General features: G+C 42.0%; 1 protein-coding gene across 1 annotated transcript in view; it reads left to right on the top strand.

Annotated features, from left to right (window-relative positions):
• KDM4B (lysine demethylase 4B) overlaps positions 1 to 17,778 on the top strand; it is a gene marked incomplete at its 5' end in the record, with an annotated part of 80,434 nt that overhangs the window by 14,835 nt on the left and 47,821 nt on the right. The window contains 3 exons of the mRNA XM_082495235.1: positions 7,881 to 7,930; positions 11,059 to 11,162; positions 15,553 to 15,690. Of these exons, the coding sequence (XP_082351361.1) occupies positions 7,881 to 7,930; positions 11,059 to 11,162; positions 15,553 to 15,690 (292 nt within the window). The remainder of the gene's footprint in view (positions 1 to 7,880; positions 7,931 to 11,058; positions 11,163 to 15,552; positions 15,691 to 17,778) is intronic.

The following is a 17,778-nucleotide window of genomic DNA, read 5'->3' as shown; positions in this document are numbered from 1 at the left end:
TGTTCTGCTGTAGGCAATTATCTGTATTTTTCTTCCAAGAGCAGTGAGCGGGAGCGTGCGTGTGCCTCTGCCCAGTAAAGGGGCAGCTCTCAGGCCAGTTGGTACCACACAGGAACATCTGTGACCTCCCTTGTTACCTTTCTTCTCCTTGTTTCTTGAGTTGCATTGTGGTATATTTTTTTTTTTAGAATGCAGGGTCTGCAAAGCATAATCTTCGCTTTTCTTTATATTAGTACAGTATCCTCTACACAAAGCAACCAGTAATTAATGATCTGATTACCAGTTTTGGGAAATAACTCTGATGTGAACAGGTTCTTCAAAACAAATAAGGGAGAATGGCAAGGGAACGAATATTGTAGTCATTCATCTCTGTTGAATTGTATAGTAATTATCTTCTTGGCCAAACTGAATGAATAAATGATTTTATAATGTTTTTCCCCAAACACCTTTTCTTAGTAAAATACCCCCTTCATACCGCTCGTTCACTGCGTGCAGAAGGAGGCTATGGGTTTGGTTTGTACCTGCGGAGGGAGAGTCGCTCCAACGCGATTTGTAATTTTGTGCTTTGTGCCTGGCAGTTGTTGCTATGAAGCTGACTGGACTGGTGCATTGATAGTCCTTCCAAGAGCAGATGGTTGTTCATATTAAACTGTCTGTTTTAAAATAGAATTTAAAAATTGCATTTGAGCTCTGGAAAAATCTCCTTTTTGTATTCATTGAGTTTGGGGTTAGTGAAACATCGTGAAAGTAGCCAGTTGCTCAGTTGCTTTGTACAAATCTTGTTGTTATGGGTTCGGGTGTTCGTCTTGAAAATTCGTATTGCTTTAAAATCTGAACTTTAAAAAGCTGCTGTCTGATGTCACTTCTTGAAACTAATGCCTCTGTAATGCTATTTCTAGCTCATGGCAACTTTAGGGGTTAATGTGATTGGCACAAGTTCGGTTTGACTCTCATCTTCCAACAGTCAATCCATAAGGATTTGATCCCAACTCCAGAGTGGCCGGAGATATTCTGCCCAACGTTACCGGGAAACAAATTGAGAGTTTGTGTAATTGCAAACTTTAGTTTCTTAAGGGAAGGAGGAGGTTTCTCGTGGTGCGTACGGTTCTGTTAGCAGCAAAATTGCGTGCCGTTTCTTCATATTGTGCTTGGCAGTGGGGTTGGTAATTAGGCAGCTATGCACATGGAAAAGAGATTTTATCGAGTGAAATAGGTTCCGCGGTGTAAGTGCTGGGAATGGTTACTGTTACGCAGGTCCTTTCTGAGCAGGTTTTGTCCTGATTCGCTTCCTGTGCTGGTTCCCAAAGGGTTGTGTTTGAGCAGCTGTCTGCTGAGCTCATTTTTCTCCGAGCGTTAGAAGACAGGTTGATTTGGTGTGTTTGTGTGGTTGTAATCTCGTTCTGTCATTACCTATTTACTCCTTATTATGGCTTTTTGAGCAGATACTCCCCAGCCTCTGTGTTTATCTTTCTCCCTATGTGTATTTCAATAAAAATGTCATTATTTGAAATCATTGACACTGCCGGTTAAAGATACTGAATTCCATCATCTATTGTCCTGTAAAATGATCCATTAAAGATAAAACTGCAGACACTCGATAAAGGTTCTTTCCTAGGAACAAGGAGCGCTCTGATCCAGGGGCGATCTTATCTCCAGAGCACGTGTTTGCATTCTTGATGTGAAGGAGCCACAAGAGAAGGGGACAGGCAGGGAGGCCGGAGATTTTCCTTTCCCAACGGTGATCTTGAGAAGGGAAACCGGATACTTCACAGCAAATTCTCTGTGGGGTAACCTCAGATATTGATGAGGAGATGAAGAAAGGGGGTTCATTTCTGTCTTTTAACAAGCTGGGAGGGAGAGAGGGATGAAGGGAGGTTAAACATGGAGGAAAGTGAAGGTGACCATGAAAGGGAGGGAGATGACAGTGTTATCAACGAAGGAGCAATCCATTCTTCTTGTTGATATGCCTTTTTTTCTTTTTTTTTTTTTTTTTTTTCATACAGGCTGCAAAAGAGCTTAAAAATAGTGTGGAAAAAACTACTCTCGTTGCTTGGAGCTTTACTGTGACACTGCTAGGAGATGTAGTATTGTAATTGTTTTACCTTGTAGAAAAATTAGGCCTTTGAAGCGGGTTATGAATTTTGTAAATGAGGGACTACCCCGTATGTAATGGTGGCTCTTAATGGCTTTTATTGGGCGATAAATATTCTTCGTAGACTAAGGGGTTTTCTTTGGAGGCATTGCTGCTGTCACGGGGGCTAAAGATGTTGAAGGTCAGGGTTCAGATTATGCGTTTATGGGCACGCTTTGTCTTACAGAGATGGAAATAATAGCTTTTTATTCTGCCTGTCATGACTGAGAGTAGGTTGGCGTCTGAATCTTCAATTCTTGGCAAAACTAAACCTGCTTTGAAGACAGATAACTAACCCCCAGTTTGACACGTGGTCTTAGGCATTTAAAATGTGCCGTTCTCTTTTTGTTTCTGTTCCTTATTTCGGTAATTACGGCCTGTTAAACCGCGTGGGGCCTGTTTGGCCAGACCTTGTGCAGACACTGTGAAATTAACTTTTTTACCTTCTCACATGAATCGGACTGAAGTGACATTTCCGAAGCCTTGTGGTTGATCCTCCTGCCCGAGGTGGCCAGGCTGGAGTAGAGAGTGGGTGCGTGAGACTTAGTGATCTAATCACTGCTTAATCGCTCTGCGTTGGTGCAAGGAGAGGCTGACGTGTAATGAGGTGGGGAGGCGAGGTGGCGTAACTACGAAAAACTCTTGTGTGGGGGACAACAGTAGCAAGAAAAGGTCTTGGAAGACCTTTGGGGAGAGGCTGAACTAAGGGACGGGATGGTCTGGTCCTCTGCCAAAGCTGGTGATAGCTTCAGGTGAGAACAGCTCTTCTTAAATGGAGAGGAACCGGCAGAGGATTGCCTTCATTGTGCATAAAGTTTTTAATAGCTTTCAGTGGCCAAGATGATGACAAAATTGAATTGCATTGTCTTTGAAGAAGCAGCGGTGAGGACAGAATCTGAGCTAGACTGGAAAGTCCCTGAAGAGCACCTGGTGCTGGAAGCTGTCGCTGCCGTAGTGAGTTCCCCGTTAAGTCATCTCTTAATGGCTTCTAAACTGGTCCTTATATCCCAGGATGGTCTGTCTGCTCTTTTTTACTGACACACTCATTTAATTCTTAACTCACAAGACATTTGCTTATTTATTTTCATTGTTCCTGATAATAATTCTAAGCCATTAGAGGGGAAAATTGTATTCAAAAATGCTGTTTCACACTTTATTTGTTTGATGATTTAGAGCAATAGAAAATAGCACATTTGCTGGCTTTTATAGTCTGATAATTATCCGCATCCATCAAGCCATTCCAGGGGAATAAACAACACACCAAGAAAATTACACTATTAATGGCATCCTTTATGGCAAATAGGAAGGATCTTTCTTTTGTGTTAAGGATAAAAAGGGGACTGTCCGGTTAAACTTATGTTCACAAAAGCAAACTACCGCTCTCGGGAGATGATTGTCTAACCCATTGTAGCTTTGGGGCAGATACCTTCTGGACCCGTGACCCTGGTGTCTGCTAATTACAGACAGAATCAGTTTTGCAGGATGCTCAAGAACTCAGAAAATTACATGGAAATAAGAGATCAGAAATGCTGGAATTAGCTTTTTCGTGAAACAACTTTGGAAGCTGAAAGTCTTTCCCATAGAACAGAAGTTCTGTATTTGTAGAAGTGATACTTAATCCATTTCAGGGACCTTCTCTTGTTTTGGTAGACAGAGTAGAAGAAGGTAATTTAAAAGGAACAGTATATTACTTACTCAGATTGTTGACTTCGGGGTAAGATGACATTTGAGGCATATAGCTATAACTTTATTTTATCTTGAAATTTTTTTCCCTCTGTTCTGTAAATCTTGAGTTCCCTGGCGAAGCAGGCAAAGACGTTATTCATGCTGTAATCCGACAAACTGCTGAGTGGCAGGGTTTCAGGTTAAGCTCGGCCCTTTGTCTTGGTCAACCACTGCAAGGCTGACCCCTGCAAGTACGTACTTAAGGCATTAGTCTCTTGGTGTGTTTGCAAGCCCGGTTTCTTGGAAGTTTGATAAATCTTGAAAGAGCCGCTGGTGGAGCACTATTTATGTAGACTTCACTTTTATTGGGGAACCGAGTTGAACCAGAAGGGACAGGTTCTGCACTTGAAGGTCAGCGTTTTCAGCACCATTGTGTTTTCTGTTGGCAGCTGCAGATGTTCTCTCTGAAGAAGTAATCTATAAAAAGGTGGTCCTTAAGAAGGGCTATTAAAATATTTATGCTGCCACCATTGTATCTCTTCAGTTTGGGTTGTTCGGGGCAAGGGAAAATCCTTGCTCGTCTTTGCCGTGGTTAAAGGAAGTGTCTGCTGGAGGCTGGGTCGAAGCAGTCCTGCTCTGCGCCTGATTCGGTCGTACCCCGGCAGAGGGATGTCACCAAACTGCTTCCATCAACGGTGGTGAAGCACCGGGCAGTTCTCAGCCTGATAGTCTTCCAGTCCCTAAAAAAAATAAAGCATACTATTTGGTGGAAAAAAAATCTTAAAGTATTTGAAGTCATGCATATAGGAAAGGCAATTATTGGATATGCTTTACTGTGCATAGTCTTGTCAGTTGTCTCTGGAATTTAAGATGTTTTGCTGTTGATGTGAGCCCCAGCCTGTGGGTGCAAGAGGTATGGTGACAAATCGTGTTGAGCGATGGCGTTTTGTTGGTTCCCTCTCTCAAGGATTTTTGTCCCCGAGAAGTGCCTGGCCGTTTTTCATAGTGAAAGCAGGAGGATGGGACCATAAGGCTGTACACAAAAGCCAGCCCTTCGTGGATGTTCCTGTGCTCAATTACAGTACTGCTTTGATTGCAGCACTTTCTAATCTTTCCATGTCGCCCCCATTGTTATTCTACCTTGTAATCAATCATTTGATGTCTGGATTGAGGTAGTTGGCTCAATCTGTGCGATGCTCGCAGAAGCCTTCTGTTTCTTTTCCTGGTTTTATATAGCAGCCCCGATTCTTTCTTTATTGCCTATCTATGTAAATCAATCAGATTTGGGAGTGTAACTTATTGCCTATCTTTAAGTTACACTCCCAATTCTGACTGATTTACATAAAGCAGAATTTGACTTACTTTTAATGCTCTTCTGCAGTTAATTTTGTGAATTCCTAAGAATAAAGGTGTATGAGTGTGTAGGCTCTGCTTCCTAAAAGACTGTCCCAAACACAAAAGTTAGTTTCTAAAATTGGAGTCGGCTATCACCAAGAGGCTGTTCTGTGGTAGGGTATTCTGATTTGTATATTATTACATATGGTTCTTTTTTATAAGCTGGAAATTCCCCCTCTCTTGCTGGTTTCTCTCCAAGCAAAGTCCTTTTTCTTTGTCCCTCCATGGACCGCTCTCTACAGAGCTCTGCTTGGCTTTTTGCAGTCTGCAGTTTCAGATAACACAATAACCATGTTCCAATGTATTAAACTTTTAACATCCTCGAGATTCAATTAATCTTATCTTTACAACTCCCAATTACAGGCACTAATTAAGTGAAGGTTGCATTGTAGACTGGGGATATTACATTAATCATCGGCAGCCTTGTAGCCATAAATTAGTTCTTTCCCAATCCTTCAGCATTTTTCCCAGAAGGAATGGAATGTCTCATTTCCCTGTTTTAAGAGACATTAATCCCACAAAGGAGCTTTGGATCGGGATTAGTTTTATCACATTTATGTAAGTGATGAATGGTCTTTGTAAAATGAAAGCTACTAGCTTTGTCCCAGACAAATGAAATTGAATTGTTTGATAATTATGCAATTTAAGGCACTGTCAAACTTTGGTCAGAGAACGTTGGGAACCCGTTGCTATATTTATTATTTCACAAGATTAGGTGCTACACAGTGTTTTCCCTTAGTTTTTTTTTGGTTGTTTTTTTTTTTTTTTTTTAACCCATCAGTTTAAATCGGCTTAATGTCTAAATCTTGAGGCATCCTACGTATGATTTCTGTCCTTCGTTATCTTTTCTAACCTGCCAGACCACAATAGGTACATTTGGTTTTGTACAAAAGCAATACGGGATATGGCTTCTACCTCTTTCTCCTTACATTGTAGATAAACTTTAGACTTGAAAATGGAGAAGCTGAGCAAGCGCCCTGGCTGAAAGTCCTCTAAAATCGGGTGTATTCTGGGAGATCCTATCATAAGCAGAGCAATACTGTTTACCTGGTGTTGAGATGGTGCAGTTGCCTGCCACAATATCCTGTTTTCACCTTGTTATAACGAGGCATGATGGTTTTGACACCTTTATTGGAAATAACAAAAATAATGCATTTTTTATTATTCACATTGAACAAAAGTTATAGCTGGCAATAAATGTCATTCTCACAAATGTAAATTTTCAAAATTCACTGTTATAAAAATGGTGTGAGAGCCATATTTAATTTGATGCAGTATGTAAACAATAATCTACAAAATTCCATCGACATTATGTGTGTCATCATGTTAAACATGTTTAAGTGTATCATGGTATTTAGTTAACTCGTCGTAACCTGAACACATAAAATCTTTGTCTCCTGATTTGTGCTTCTGTGAATACTGAGGTGGTGTAACTTCAAAGCAATACGATAACCAACAACTTTTGGGGAAGAAAACCAACTGTTTGAAACTTTCCTGATTTTTTTTTTTTTTTTTTTTTTTTTTTTAATAAGCATCACACACAGTGCTGTTTCTTCAACTATTAGAAGCTTTTTGCAATTTTTTTTCAAGTTCTTTTTAATGTCTTCATTGCATTTAGGCACATTGAAAGGTCCAAATAACCTGTAAGAAAACAGAAATTCCTTGTCGCTGCCTCTGAAGCGGCGTGCGGCCGTCGCGGGCTGTCACACGCCGAGAGCAGCTCAGTGCAGGCTTCGCAGGGGCAGAAATGGACGGTCTTTGTTTTTTCTATAACCACGTGTATTATCTTTTTACACAGCAAAACTGTTCTAGAAGTAGAACTCCATCGCAGTTTTTTAACGATCACAGGAGATCTCAATTAGGCTTGTGTGTGACTTTACGCTGTTAATTATTTCTCCAGAATTTGTTCACTTGTGAGAAAAACCCAAACATTTCAATCAAATTCCTTTGCACTCTTTTATCCCAAATCATACAAAACTCTTTAAAAAGTGTAGAAGTTGTTCCCTCTACCCTTTAATGTTGTTTTTCTCAAAGACCCTACTTTTTTGTTTATCTCAACAAAATTATCGAGTAGCGTAATTCTGTAATTTCACATCAGACAATAGAATTGGCATAAATAGGGTTGATTGCTTCGGCCATTGTAAGAATATTTACTTTTTTGAATAAAATGAAAAGTATTTACAGAGAGTTTTCTTTGAAAAAGTTTATCTTAATTGGCTGTAACATGCCAGTGTACACTGATCCTCCTTCACACCTTTTCAGCCCATCTGAAATTTTTTGCGTGTTAAACCTCATGGTTTTATTTTGCAGATATCTTTCCAGCGGAAAACATGCCTGCTGTTCCCTATGCTGATTGATTTCTGTTTTTTTCCAGTGCTGTATCATCACTGTCTTCTCGATTTTTCCTTCTGTGATGCTGTTTAAAAAAAAATGCAGGAAAATAACACACATCATATAACACGTCTAAGGACTTTTATTAAGATCCTGGCTTTCTTCCATGCATTATAACTGTGTGTTACTGATACCTTCCAGACTTGTAAAATTTTGGTTTTATTTCCAGACGTTGATTGTAAGTGTGCTGTGCTGAAAGTTATTCCTGCGCTTGTTTCAAGCCTTCTTTTTCTTTCAGTGTTTTCAGGCTATAGTGTGATTTTTATTTTTCATTTCTCTTGTGTTAACTTTCTTCTAGGTACGCCATACCCCCGGAACACGGCAAGAGGTTGGAACGCCTGGCGAAAGGTAGGTGTTGGACAAACACGTGGGTGTGTTCTCGGTGACAACTGAGGCATCCCAGGGGAGAATCTACCTGTGATTTCTAAACAGATTGATAAAGAATTGATGTTGAACTGGCTGTTAGAATTTAATCCTGCAAGAACTGCCTGATGAACCTCCTGCATTGGTAGAATAGCTTCGGAGTCAGAAAACTTGAATTTTCAGTGACTTTTCCTACTAGTGCAACTGTTTTCTCAAAGCCTCGGTCTCCTGACACACCGTTCCCCCAACTGAAATTGATAGAAAACACCTTGAATCTTCAGGCATTGAGACCAAACGCTTCCGTGTCAGGGAAACGGCTCTAATAAGAGACCCATCATTCATCTCCGTGTGTAATACGAGGTCTGTGGCAGAGAGGTGAGGACTGTAGCTCCAGCCGTGTGGCGTGCAGCCCGGGGGGCCTTCCTGACACCCCCGTGCACGCGTTCTGCAGGGAAAAAGGGTGGTAGGAACTATTCTTTCTTCCCCACTATAAATGTTACATGTACTGTATTAGGGTTGATTACTTTCAGTCTGAAGTAGGAAAGTGCTTAGAAATTCAACAGCATCGTTCGTAGACAATAGCTGGGGGAGTTCTCGCTTCGCTCTATAATGATACACACCGTATTTGGTGGCTTTGCTGTTATTCCAGCCTCATCCTCCTTTGTCTTTCAGTACAATAAAGGCCATCTTAAAAAAAAAAAAAAGAGCAGGGCTAGCTCGAGCTGTGATAAACTTCCACTTCCCCCCCTCACCAGGCTGTCTGTAAACGTTTTGCCCTTACAAAGCGCCAGCCTCGGCTGCCACAAAACCTCGAGTATGAGTTCTTGCCTGCCTCCCCGCCAAGGTCGGCCGCCGGTGCCACCCGCCCCAGCGCGAGCAGCGGGCGCAGCCTTGGGCGTCCTCTCCTTGGCGTTCCTGCTCATTTCCAGTTGGTCACACTGGAAGCTTTGGGGAAGATGTCTGCCTGCAGAAGTGTATATTTTTTTAATTTGTTGATGCTGTGTTTGGGTTTTATTGCTATTTTTGTTCACTTGCAAATGTTCTAGGCGCTGCCCAGCTAAAAAAAGCTCCTGTCCCAGAATAATTAACTCAAAATCTATGTGTTTCATCTTCAGTGGAGCATACTTCAAAGATTTAAATCTGTTGAAGTTAGTGCAGCAGAAGCAGGCAGGAAAATCTGGGAGACTGTGTTCTGATGCAAAATATAAAATGTTCTGATCCTGTTTTCCCAGAAAGTAAGCAAATGCATAGTAATGACGTTGCTTGCTGACAGTCTGACGCTCTATTGACCGTTTCATACTTGAATAAAAAAGGGGAGGGTGTTGAAGGCAGCAACCGGTTGTGTAGGATAAATGTAGAATAAATGGGTATAGACGTCCTGGGGAATGCTGGTGTTTTCCTGTGCACTGAGAGCCACGATCCCTAAGTACAAATAATATTGAAAACTGCCGCTCAGCAGCGTTGCATTTCAAAGCTGCAGTTCAGTCATTTGCCAGGTTTCATAAAAGTGACTTTTTCATCTATCAAGAAGTCAATAAATCCAGATGACCTGTGTTCTGTGGAATCGGAAATGCCGCACCAAAGTCTGACACAAGTCATACAGCGTCTCTGGCCGTTTGTAACTTATTTTCACTGATGATCAATTTCTGAGAGACAACTGCGGTTGGCAATATATACACCAGAAGCAAATTATCAGTGATTTCATCTTTATTTTAGCTTTCTGTTGCTTAGTACTTTTTGGAAGTTGGGATGGGTGATGTTTTAAAACTAAGATGAAGCAGTATTACTACTTGGACGTTCTCCCTGTCCTATGCATCAGTGGTCTATACTATGAAGAAGTTTACTGTGGAGAAATGAGTGTGCAATTAATATGGAAAATGAATAGCTGAGCTGTAAATGGGCTCACTGGGAGAGCTGTGGAGCCCATGGAGAGAATGTTAATGTGTTGCCATGTTATTGGTGCTAATCACTTAAAATGTGCTTCTTTATTAGTAGCTTTAATGAGAGCCACTTAAACTGTGCATTAAAAAAGAGGAACTGTAGAGAGGGACGACAGACTGGGTAGCAGACAGTCATAATTTTAATTGAAATGCTTTTAGTACGAAAATATAAGAAAACCTGGAATCCAGTAATCCTTTTCACTTTCTGAAACCCCTTCCATTATGTCTCATCAATTAGTGTTGTTTCCAGAGCTTGGGTTATTTATTTTCCTAAACGGTGACATTTTTCAATCCCTATAAACACATAATTTGTTATTGAATCACCCACTTGGAGTGGAACACATGGTCATGAACAAAATGGTGTTACATTGGTTTAGCTGACGTTTCTGGGAGCAAAGTGCTGCCATCAAAGGGTTTGTTCAGTTTTTACCACAATTTTAGTATTTTGAGTTGTTTGTGATTAGTTTTAATAGCACAGCGTGGATCTCGTAGCTATGGTAGAACTTAACACTTCGTCATGCCGAGATGCTGTGTCGGATCGTAGTGTCTCTGCCAGGCTCGTTAGTGACCACTGTGGCCAGTGAACGAGTGTCCCTCCTTCCTTGGGACGGATACGTGTTGTTTCTGTTCTTTCTTTTGCCTGAATATTAACACCTACATACTTATTTTTTTCCTTTAGGGGGTGGTATGTAGGGCAGGTCGGACTGGAATCTTATGAGTTGTATGTATACCTTTCCCAGGAATAATATAGCTGCCCATCGGAGAAGGGAAAAAAGGACACAGCGGTGTTTGGAGGAGATGGTGTGTGCTTGGCACCCTTTCCTTGTCCATATTCAACAAAAGGGTGGCTCAGGGTTCAGGGTACTACCCAAAACTTGAGACAGAGAGGTTCTGTTTCTTAGTTTGCTAGGGTTTTACTGAGATTTTGGCCAAGTTGCTTACTTCCAGACATCGGATGCTTAGATGCTCCATGTGCAAGTTTTTGTCACAAAATTTGTCTGGTCTTTTCAACAATGAGGGATGTGCCAATTACTGACATCCTCAGTCATATGCCTATTGTTGTGATCGCTATAAAGTATCGAGGCAGGTTTTCATTTTGTCAGCTTGTCTCTGCTTAAATAACGATTGGCTATAACGTTCCTATAGTGATACTCCTTTTTAATGTCTCTACAGGATTTTTTCCAGGAAGCTCTCAGGGATGTGATGCTTTCCTCCGTCACAAGATGACCCTCATTTCGCCCTCGATCTTGAAGAAGTACGGCATTCCTTTTGACCGGGTAGGTACAAAGGATGCATTGAAGACACTGACCAGTTGTTGAGGTGCGCGAAGCACAGCACCCCTCTTTTAAGGAAACAATTAATTGCAAGCCGCTGGGGAGCAATTTGCTTAATTTCTAAATGCATTATTATGCTAAATGTATCCTATCGGTTTAAACCAGGTGGCTGCCTGTAAATGAGGATTTGTGGTTTGGCTAAGACACTTTCTGTGAAGTGCTTCTCTTCATAAAAGCTTTCACTCGAACTACCGTAGTCAATTAGGGACACTCTCCTCTCCAGGTAGAGAGGGGCAAACTGTAATGCAGATGCTGCGGCTTATCAATAGGCAGCATAACTCATTGGTAATTCTTGAACACAGACTTTTTTCTCCTGCGCCCGGTATGAACCAAAAAACCTGGAGGTAGGTGTGCTGGTTGCCTGTTGCGTAAGCGTTCTTTTCCCGCTAAGCCAGTACGGATCCGTGAATCTCTTAAGTCCTCTTATTTGAAATGAGGGGTCATGTTTATTTGGTATGATCGTTTTAATATGCTTATTCTTAAAGTCTTCTGGTAAGAAGTAAATCTCCTCAGCCGAGCGTGCTTACCACGGATTTAGTATCTGTGCAGAATCAGTCCAACAACTGCTGCTGCTGTGTGCTCCGGGCAGGGAGAGCCCGCGCTGCCGGGACGGCCGGGGACAGCCTGCGGGCGCGGGGAACGGGATCGAGTAGAGGCACCGGGACTCTTCACTCCAGGGGGAAGCGTCAAAGGATGCCCGATTCAGACTGATTGCATCCTTCCCCGTCCCCTTTGCTTCATCATCTGTAGATATTATGACCGTCTTCTTGTAAGAACTCTCAAGTTCTGATGTTTGGGTTTTTTAAGCATGGTTTTGCTAGAGTTGGTCCACCTGAGACGGTGTAGCACCTGTTTGATGAGCCTGGTGATTCTTTGAGATGGAAGTGAAAGATCTTGGCTCTTTCATAGCATAAAAACTATGAATTCATTCAATTTACTGCTCCAGAGACTGTTTCGTTTTTTCTGGTGGAAAGCTATGATGAATGAAATTTGAAGTGTGATCATCCAGCTTGTCGGATGAGCTCGCCGTCAGCGCAGGGGAGACTCGCACGAAGCAACGTGGCGCCTGTGGTTCAACATGGGCGGCCAGACTTGGCCTAGTTTGCGCATCCTGGTTGATATTAAATTGTTCGGCGAGAGCAACAAACCATTTTTTCCTTGTAATTCTATCAGTGGAACCTAATTCCCAAGGGTGAAAACACAGCTACCCGCTACACGTGGTTGAAAATAATAATGAAAATATTTAATTGTGGGGTCTGAATTTTTTGGTAAGGATTTCAGGAAAGTGGATATGTGGATTGGAATATGGGAGGCAACTCAGTTTAATGCATAGATGCCCCTCTGAGAAATGACTTTTCATAGAGGGTAAAAGGCGTTGTGTATCCTGACCACATTCAGAAAACAGTACAAAAACTGTAGCCAGTGCAACCTCCTGAAAAACCTTTCTGACCCTGTCTTTATTTATTTGCCTAAACTGAAGTTTAAGAATTTCTTATGCTTCTTTCTGCTTCAGTATCAGTTGAACACTGTCTTGCCGCTTCTTGCAGCGTTTTCCTTGTGAAGGTATTTAAACCAGAAGCCATAAGTTACAATAACTGGCTGAACAGAGCCTAAAAAGCGTGCGGTGCTTATCCAAAGAAGCTGAAAATAATAATTTAAAAGGTACCCGTTGGTGCACGCTGGCCGTTCTAAGTGAAGTTTGCCATGCGATCCTCTGGTGACGTGCAGTCGTCCTGCAGAATGGAGGCGAATAGGAAATGGGAATTAATTTCTGCCGTTTCATTCAGGCAGCGTGCTGGGGCAGTGCTCCTGGGTCTGCCGGAGGTCGGAAAGCGAAGGAAATTCTTGCAGCACTTCCAATGTTTGAATGTTGTAGGTGGGCGTATTTTTCTCCAGAATAATACATTGTTATACGTTTGCTTTTCCATCTGTCTGAGGAAAGTGGCATTGACTAGTAATTATATGCTGAGTGATTTCTGATCGATAACCAACCAAGAGGAGCAAAGGAGTTTGTAAAAAGGCAACAGAGGAAACCTTTGTTTCCAAGCTTATCCCAGGTCAGCTTTACTGAGCTGGATGGTGCTGGGGATGGGGTGCAAGGTGGTTTAAATAAGGGACTTTGTAATTTATTGCTTGGTGAAAAGTCTTTTCCTGCTTAGCTAGGCTGCCCACTATGAATCTTCCTACTGTGGTTTGTGACATGAAGGTTTTTTGCAGATTGATGTCTGGTGTCTCCTTCGTACTGAGTATATGTAGAAACCTTTAAAATACGCGCTGTCTGAATGGAAGGAAACCGATCCTCATCTCCCTATTTTTTTATAAAAAAAATAGAAGAGATCAGTGTACACGTAGAGGACTACAGTACTGTCAAAACCAAATATTTTGAAGGAAGGGGGATTATTAACATGTTACTTAAATATAATTCCTAATCCTGATTGACGAGGGGGGGAGTGTGTTTTTTATGACAGCTTCTCTCTCCTCTGTGGCACTCACTGGAAGGATGTTTTTAAATGCAAGAAGGAGGAGGAGATCTCTCTAGTTCTGCGCAGCCTATATCTGAATACCTCCTGTCCTGAAATAGTAGCTTTGGAAGGAGGATCGCTATTATTCGGAAACAGTGAACGTGTGCCATTTTTTCTTCAGAAACAGAGATAGGATCCCTTCATCTGCATTCTCGGCAGATTTCAATGAAGTGAATAGGCACACATTTATAAATCTCTATAATGGTATTTACTTCTGGAAAAAAAGAAGCAGATCAATAGTAGGGCTTTTTAATAATTAAAAATGTGTATTTCTGTAATCTCCTATTGATTTCTCCATTTATTCTTCAAGAGCTTGCAGAAGTCAGTAAATTTAGGGCTTTCTCCATGAGTGGCAGTTTGTGCTGGCTTTCCTTCAATAGTTATTACTTTTCTGCATGGCCTATCCATCATCTTGAGTGCTTTCTAATTTATTGTAGGGATAATGTTGACAGCAGTGACACGGAGGACATACACTGCGGGCTTGAAATGAAGACACCAGGATGTAGATTTCCTGACAGAAACATAATCTTTCCTTCTCCTGAAGTTAGCAATCTACCACTCGGCTTTGATTTATGGAGGGGGCAGGATGGGAGGGTGCTGCGTGAAGCTGGATACAGACTGGACTTCAGCTCCTCTCGTCCCGGAATACCGCAGAAGCTTCTTGTATTATCACACCAGTTTTTATTCTCTCTCTTTTTTTTTAATAATTCTGCTAATGTTAATAACATCAGCAAGTTTAGGTGGTAGTCCAGCCGAGCGGGTAAATGTTTTCACTTTGGTCTGTTTACATTTTCTATTTGGAGCCATCCTTGGCTGTATAGGTGTAGGATCTCTGCGGGCTCTGACCTGCTCTGCTGTGAGTTACTGCTGGTGGGAAGGAATCCCAATGGAGTGGCACGTGGCTGCTCGGAAAGGCCTGTCAGCACTTCTGGGTTGGAAAGACAGCGAAGGTCAAATTTTGCTTCTTTCCTAATCTGCAGAAGAGAGGTGCTGCCGCACGCTTGCTAAGCTGGAGAGCTGGACTGGAAGGGTTGCTCCAAGCGCGCTCTATCACCGCGAGTTGTTCTTATGACCTGTGCCATACTCTAACAATTAAATTACTTTTTTCCCCGATGTCTTCTTTGCATAAGATTGAAAAGAGGGTTTTCTAGAAGCATCACAAATTGATTGGCCTCTGATTACAGCTGCAATCTGCCAAGTTTTTAAACCTTATATTAATAATGCCCATAATGCTTATTGTTTTAATTTTACTTAAGCAGACAAATGGTGAGCTGTAATTTTTAGGTTGTTTGACTTATGAGTGAATGAATGGGAGTAAGACTGATAAATGTGAGTGGGGAAATAAATGCGGTGAGAGGCAGCACGTACTGCAGCAGGACCCTGCAGTGTAGAGTGCACGTCGGGAGGGAAATCCAGTTTTCTTGGCTCCACTACCATGGTGGTGGGAGTGTAGGTTTGGGCTTACCATGAGCTAAAGTGGTCGCTATCTAAAAGATTTATTGATTTTTTTTTTTTTGGAATGTTGCAGCCCGAGACCCTTTTTGTAACTGGAGCCTGTGAGTCTAAATAGTTCAGATCTTGTGACCCCCTCCATCCATTGTACTGTCTTTTTTCCTTAATAGAAGTATTTCAGTATTTCTGCAGTTAGAGAAATTTTTCTAGGTTTAGCCAAAAGTTGGAAATGACTATTCTGCCTACCCTCCAGCTGAAAGAGAGAGACGTAACCAGTGAAATTTTTATAGGTCTCTGTTCTGAAGCTGCTGTGTTAACTGATGTGTGGCGTATCTCTTCCTTTTGTTTTTGTTTTTCAGATCACCCAGGAAGCTGGAGAGTTCATGATCACATTTCCTTACGGTTACCACGCCGGCTTCAATCATGGCTTCAACTGCGCTGAGTCTACCAACTTTGCCACTTTGCGATGGATTGACTATGGAAAAATGGCAACCCAAGTAGGTGTCTGTTGGGATGAAGGGTTATTTGAAACCGCTAGCTCATGAAATCCAAAGGAATGAATGGGAGACGACCTTAAGAACAACATGGAAAGTGCCTTTGTTTCCACAATGTCCTCTTTCATTGTGCCATGTTGCTGGTTTATGCCTGTTGATAAATTTGTGTCATTCTGAGGGCATAGTAATGACTGTCTCAAATGCTAGATGGTACGTACGCCTCGTGAAGGGGTTGTTTTGGGACTAGTAAGTTAGGATTAGTTTTCTGATGCATCCAAACTGCATTTCACAGTGAATAAGGTGACTGATGTAACTGAATACAATTCATTAGGTACACACTGAAGGGGAAGGAAGAAGCTGGAAATACTTTTAAGCTTTAATAAGACTATGGTAATAACCTTCTGAAAATATCTGAATTTCTCTAATCTATGCACTCGGTTAAGTTTGAAGAGGAGAGTCATGCTGAAATGACTTTGTGGGGCTATTTCTCTTTAGGGCAAATTTCTTGTACGTTTTGTTACTTTTGACATTTCTGAAGTCAGTGACGGTTTTCACGACAGCACACGTACTGCATTCTCTTGTTTTTAAGTGTGAAGTATAACTGGTCAGCGTAACTGGTTCAGTAGGACCTGTGAATTTCTAAATTGGGGATCAGTTCCACACAGTCTTTGGGGAAAGGATAAATGATTACAGAGGGGGTAGCATTTGAAAATTGCCTCAGATGTTCCTTTTCAGAAAGGCAGACTTAGTTTTCGCTCTAGAATGTCACTTACAATATTTCCTTCACTTGTTTTTCTTCTATCAGCTCAGCTTGACACTGTAACTTTTGTAATGCCTCCTAGTGCTTTCTTCTGGACAAAACCAGCTCAGTTCGAAGTGGCCTGTGAGCGCATCTGTGGGTCAGTCTGTGGAGCAATGCAGTGGTGTCTGTTTCTTCTTTACAAAGGTTTATATTCGGAGAGTGGTAAAAGGTAGATGATTACGGAATGGCGTCATTGGGATCCCGGGGTCCTTGACAGCGCCCTCTTTAACCCGCCGCCTGTTTGCTGTAATGCCTTTGGCCATTTTGGAGCCAAGCTGAATCTTTCTGCGCAGAATTATATTTGGTAGTGGTCAATGTTGTGTGTCAGTCCGCCTGAGCGGCTGCTTTGTGACTAACGCCAGTCACTCTTTGTTGCTTCTGGAGGCTGGTGCTGTTTCTGGCACCCCAGGCTTCAAGGGATCTTGTAGAATCACAAAAAACCCCATGCTGTTTCTTCCTATTTTTCCTTTTTAATAAGTGAACACCATTAACCAAACTAGAAAAGGAAGATGATTGTCACCCCACAGGACCTTTTTTCCTGCTTTTTCCCCTTTTTAGTATTCCGTATTCCCCCCTCAGCCACTGCAGGCAGGCAGTCTGACTCTCCAGTGGCACAAGAGTTGGTGTCCGAGAAGCTCATCCCATGGAAAGCGAGCTCAGCCCGGCGGGTTCTTGAAAGGTGAAGTGTCTGTCTTGTTTGGTTTTTTTTCGGTAATATTCAGCCCACAGTTTAAAGGACTCCACTGTTAGTCAACAAATTTGGCCTTTGAGCTCTCTGCTTTTCTAAAATAAACAGATAGATTTTATTATTTCATTTCTGAAATTCCAGTGGTGTAAAAGCATCTTCTGTTGGGCGTGCTGGTGCCTGTGCCACGAAATTCAAAATACACGAGCTCACCGTGCCGGTTGCTGGTTGTGGCAACTGAAATTATTCTCACAACAGAAAAATCCTCATGCTGAAAAGTTACGTATTTGTCCTCTCTGCCCCCGACCAATGTTAAAGCAGTGAACCCTACGTTGGTGTTTGTAATCCCTTCATTATCCCACACGGCTGGAGGCCAGACCCTGCGCCCTTACCGAGGCTCCAGGGCTGAGCAGAGGGGAAGTGAATTTGTTCTGGAATTAAAGGGATGGCAAGAAAAACCTGGAACTGTAAGAGGCCTCAAATCAGCAGTAAGTGTCTTAAACTCAAAACCAGCCAAACAAACTTGGTTTGAAAATTTTAAAAATCGTGTTTGTCTGTTGTGACCTTGTGTACCAGGTTTATCTGTAGCAAATGGTCATGGTAT

This window comes from Vanellus vanellus, assembly GCF_965231255.1.
Source record: "Vanellus vanellus genome assembly, chromosome: 25".
Lineage (NCBI taxonomy): Eukaryota > Metazoa > Chordata > Aves > Charadriiformes > Charadriidae > Vanellus > Vanellus vanellus.
Note: the sequence above shows the minus strand (reverse complement) of the source record. Positions and strands in the feature narration are given on the sequence as shown.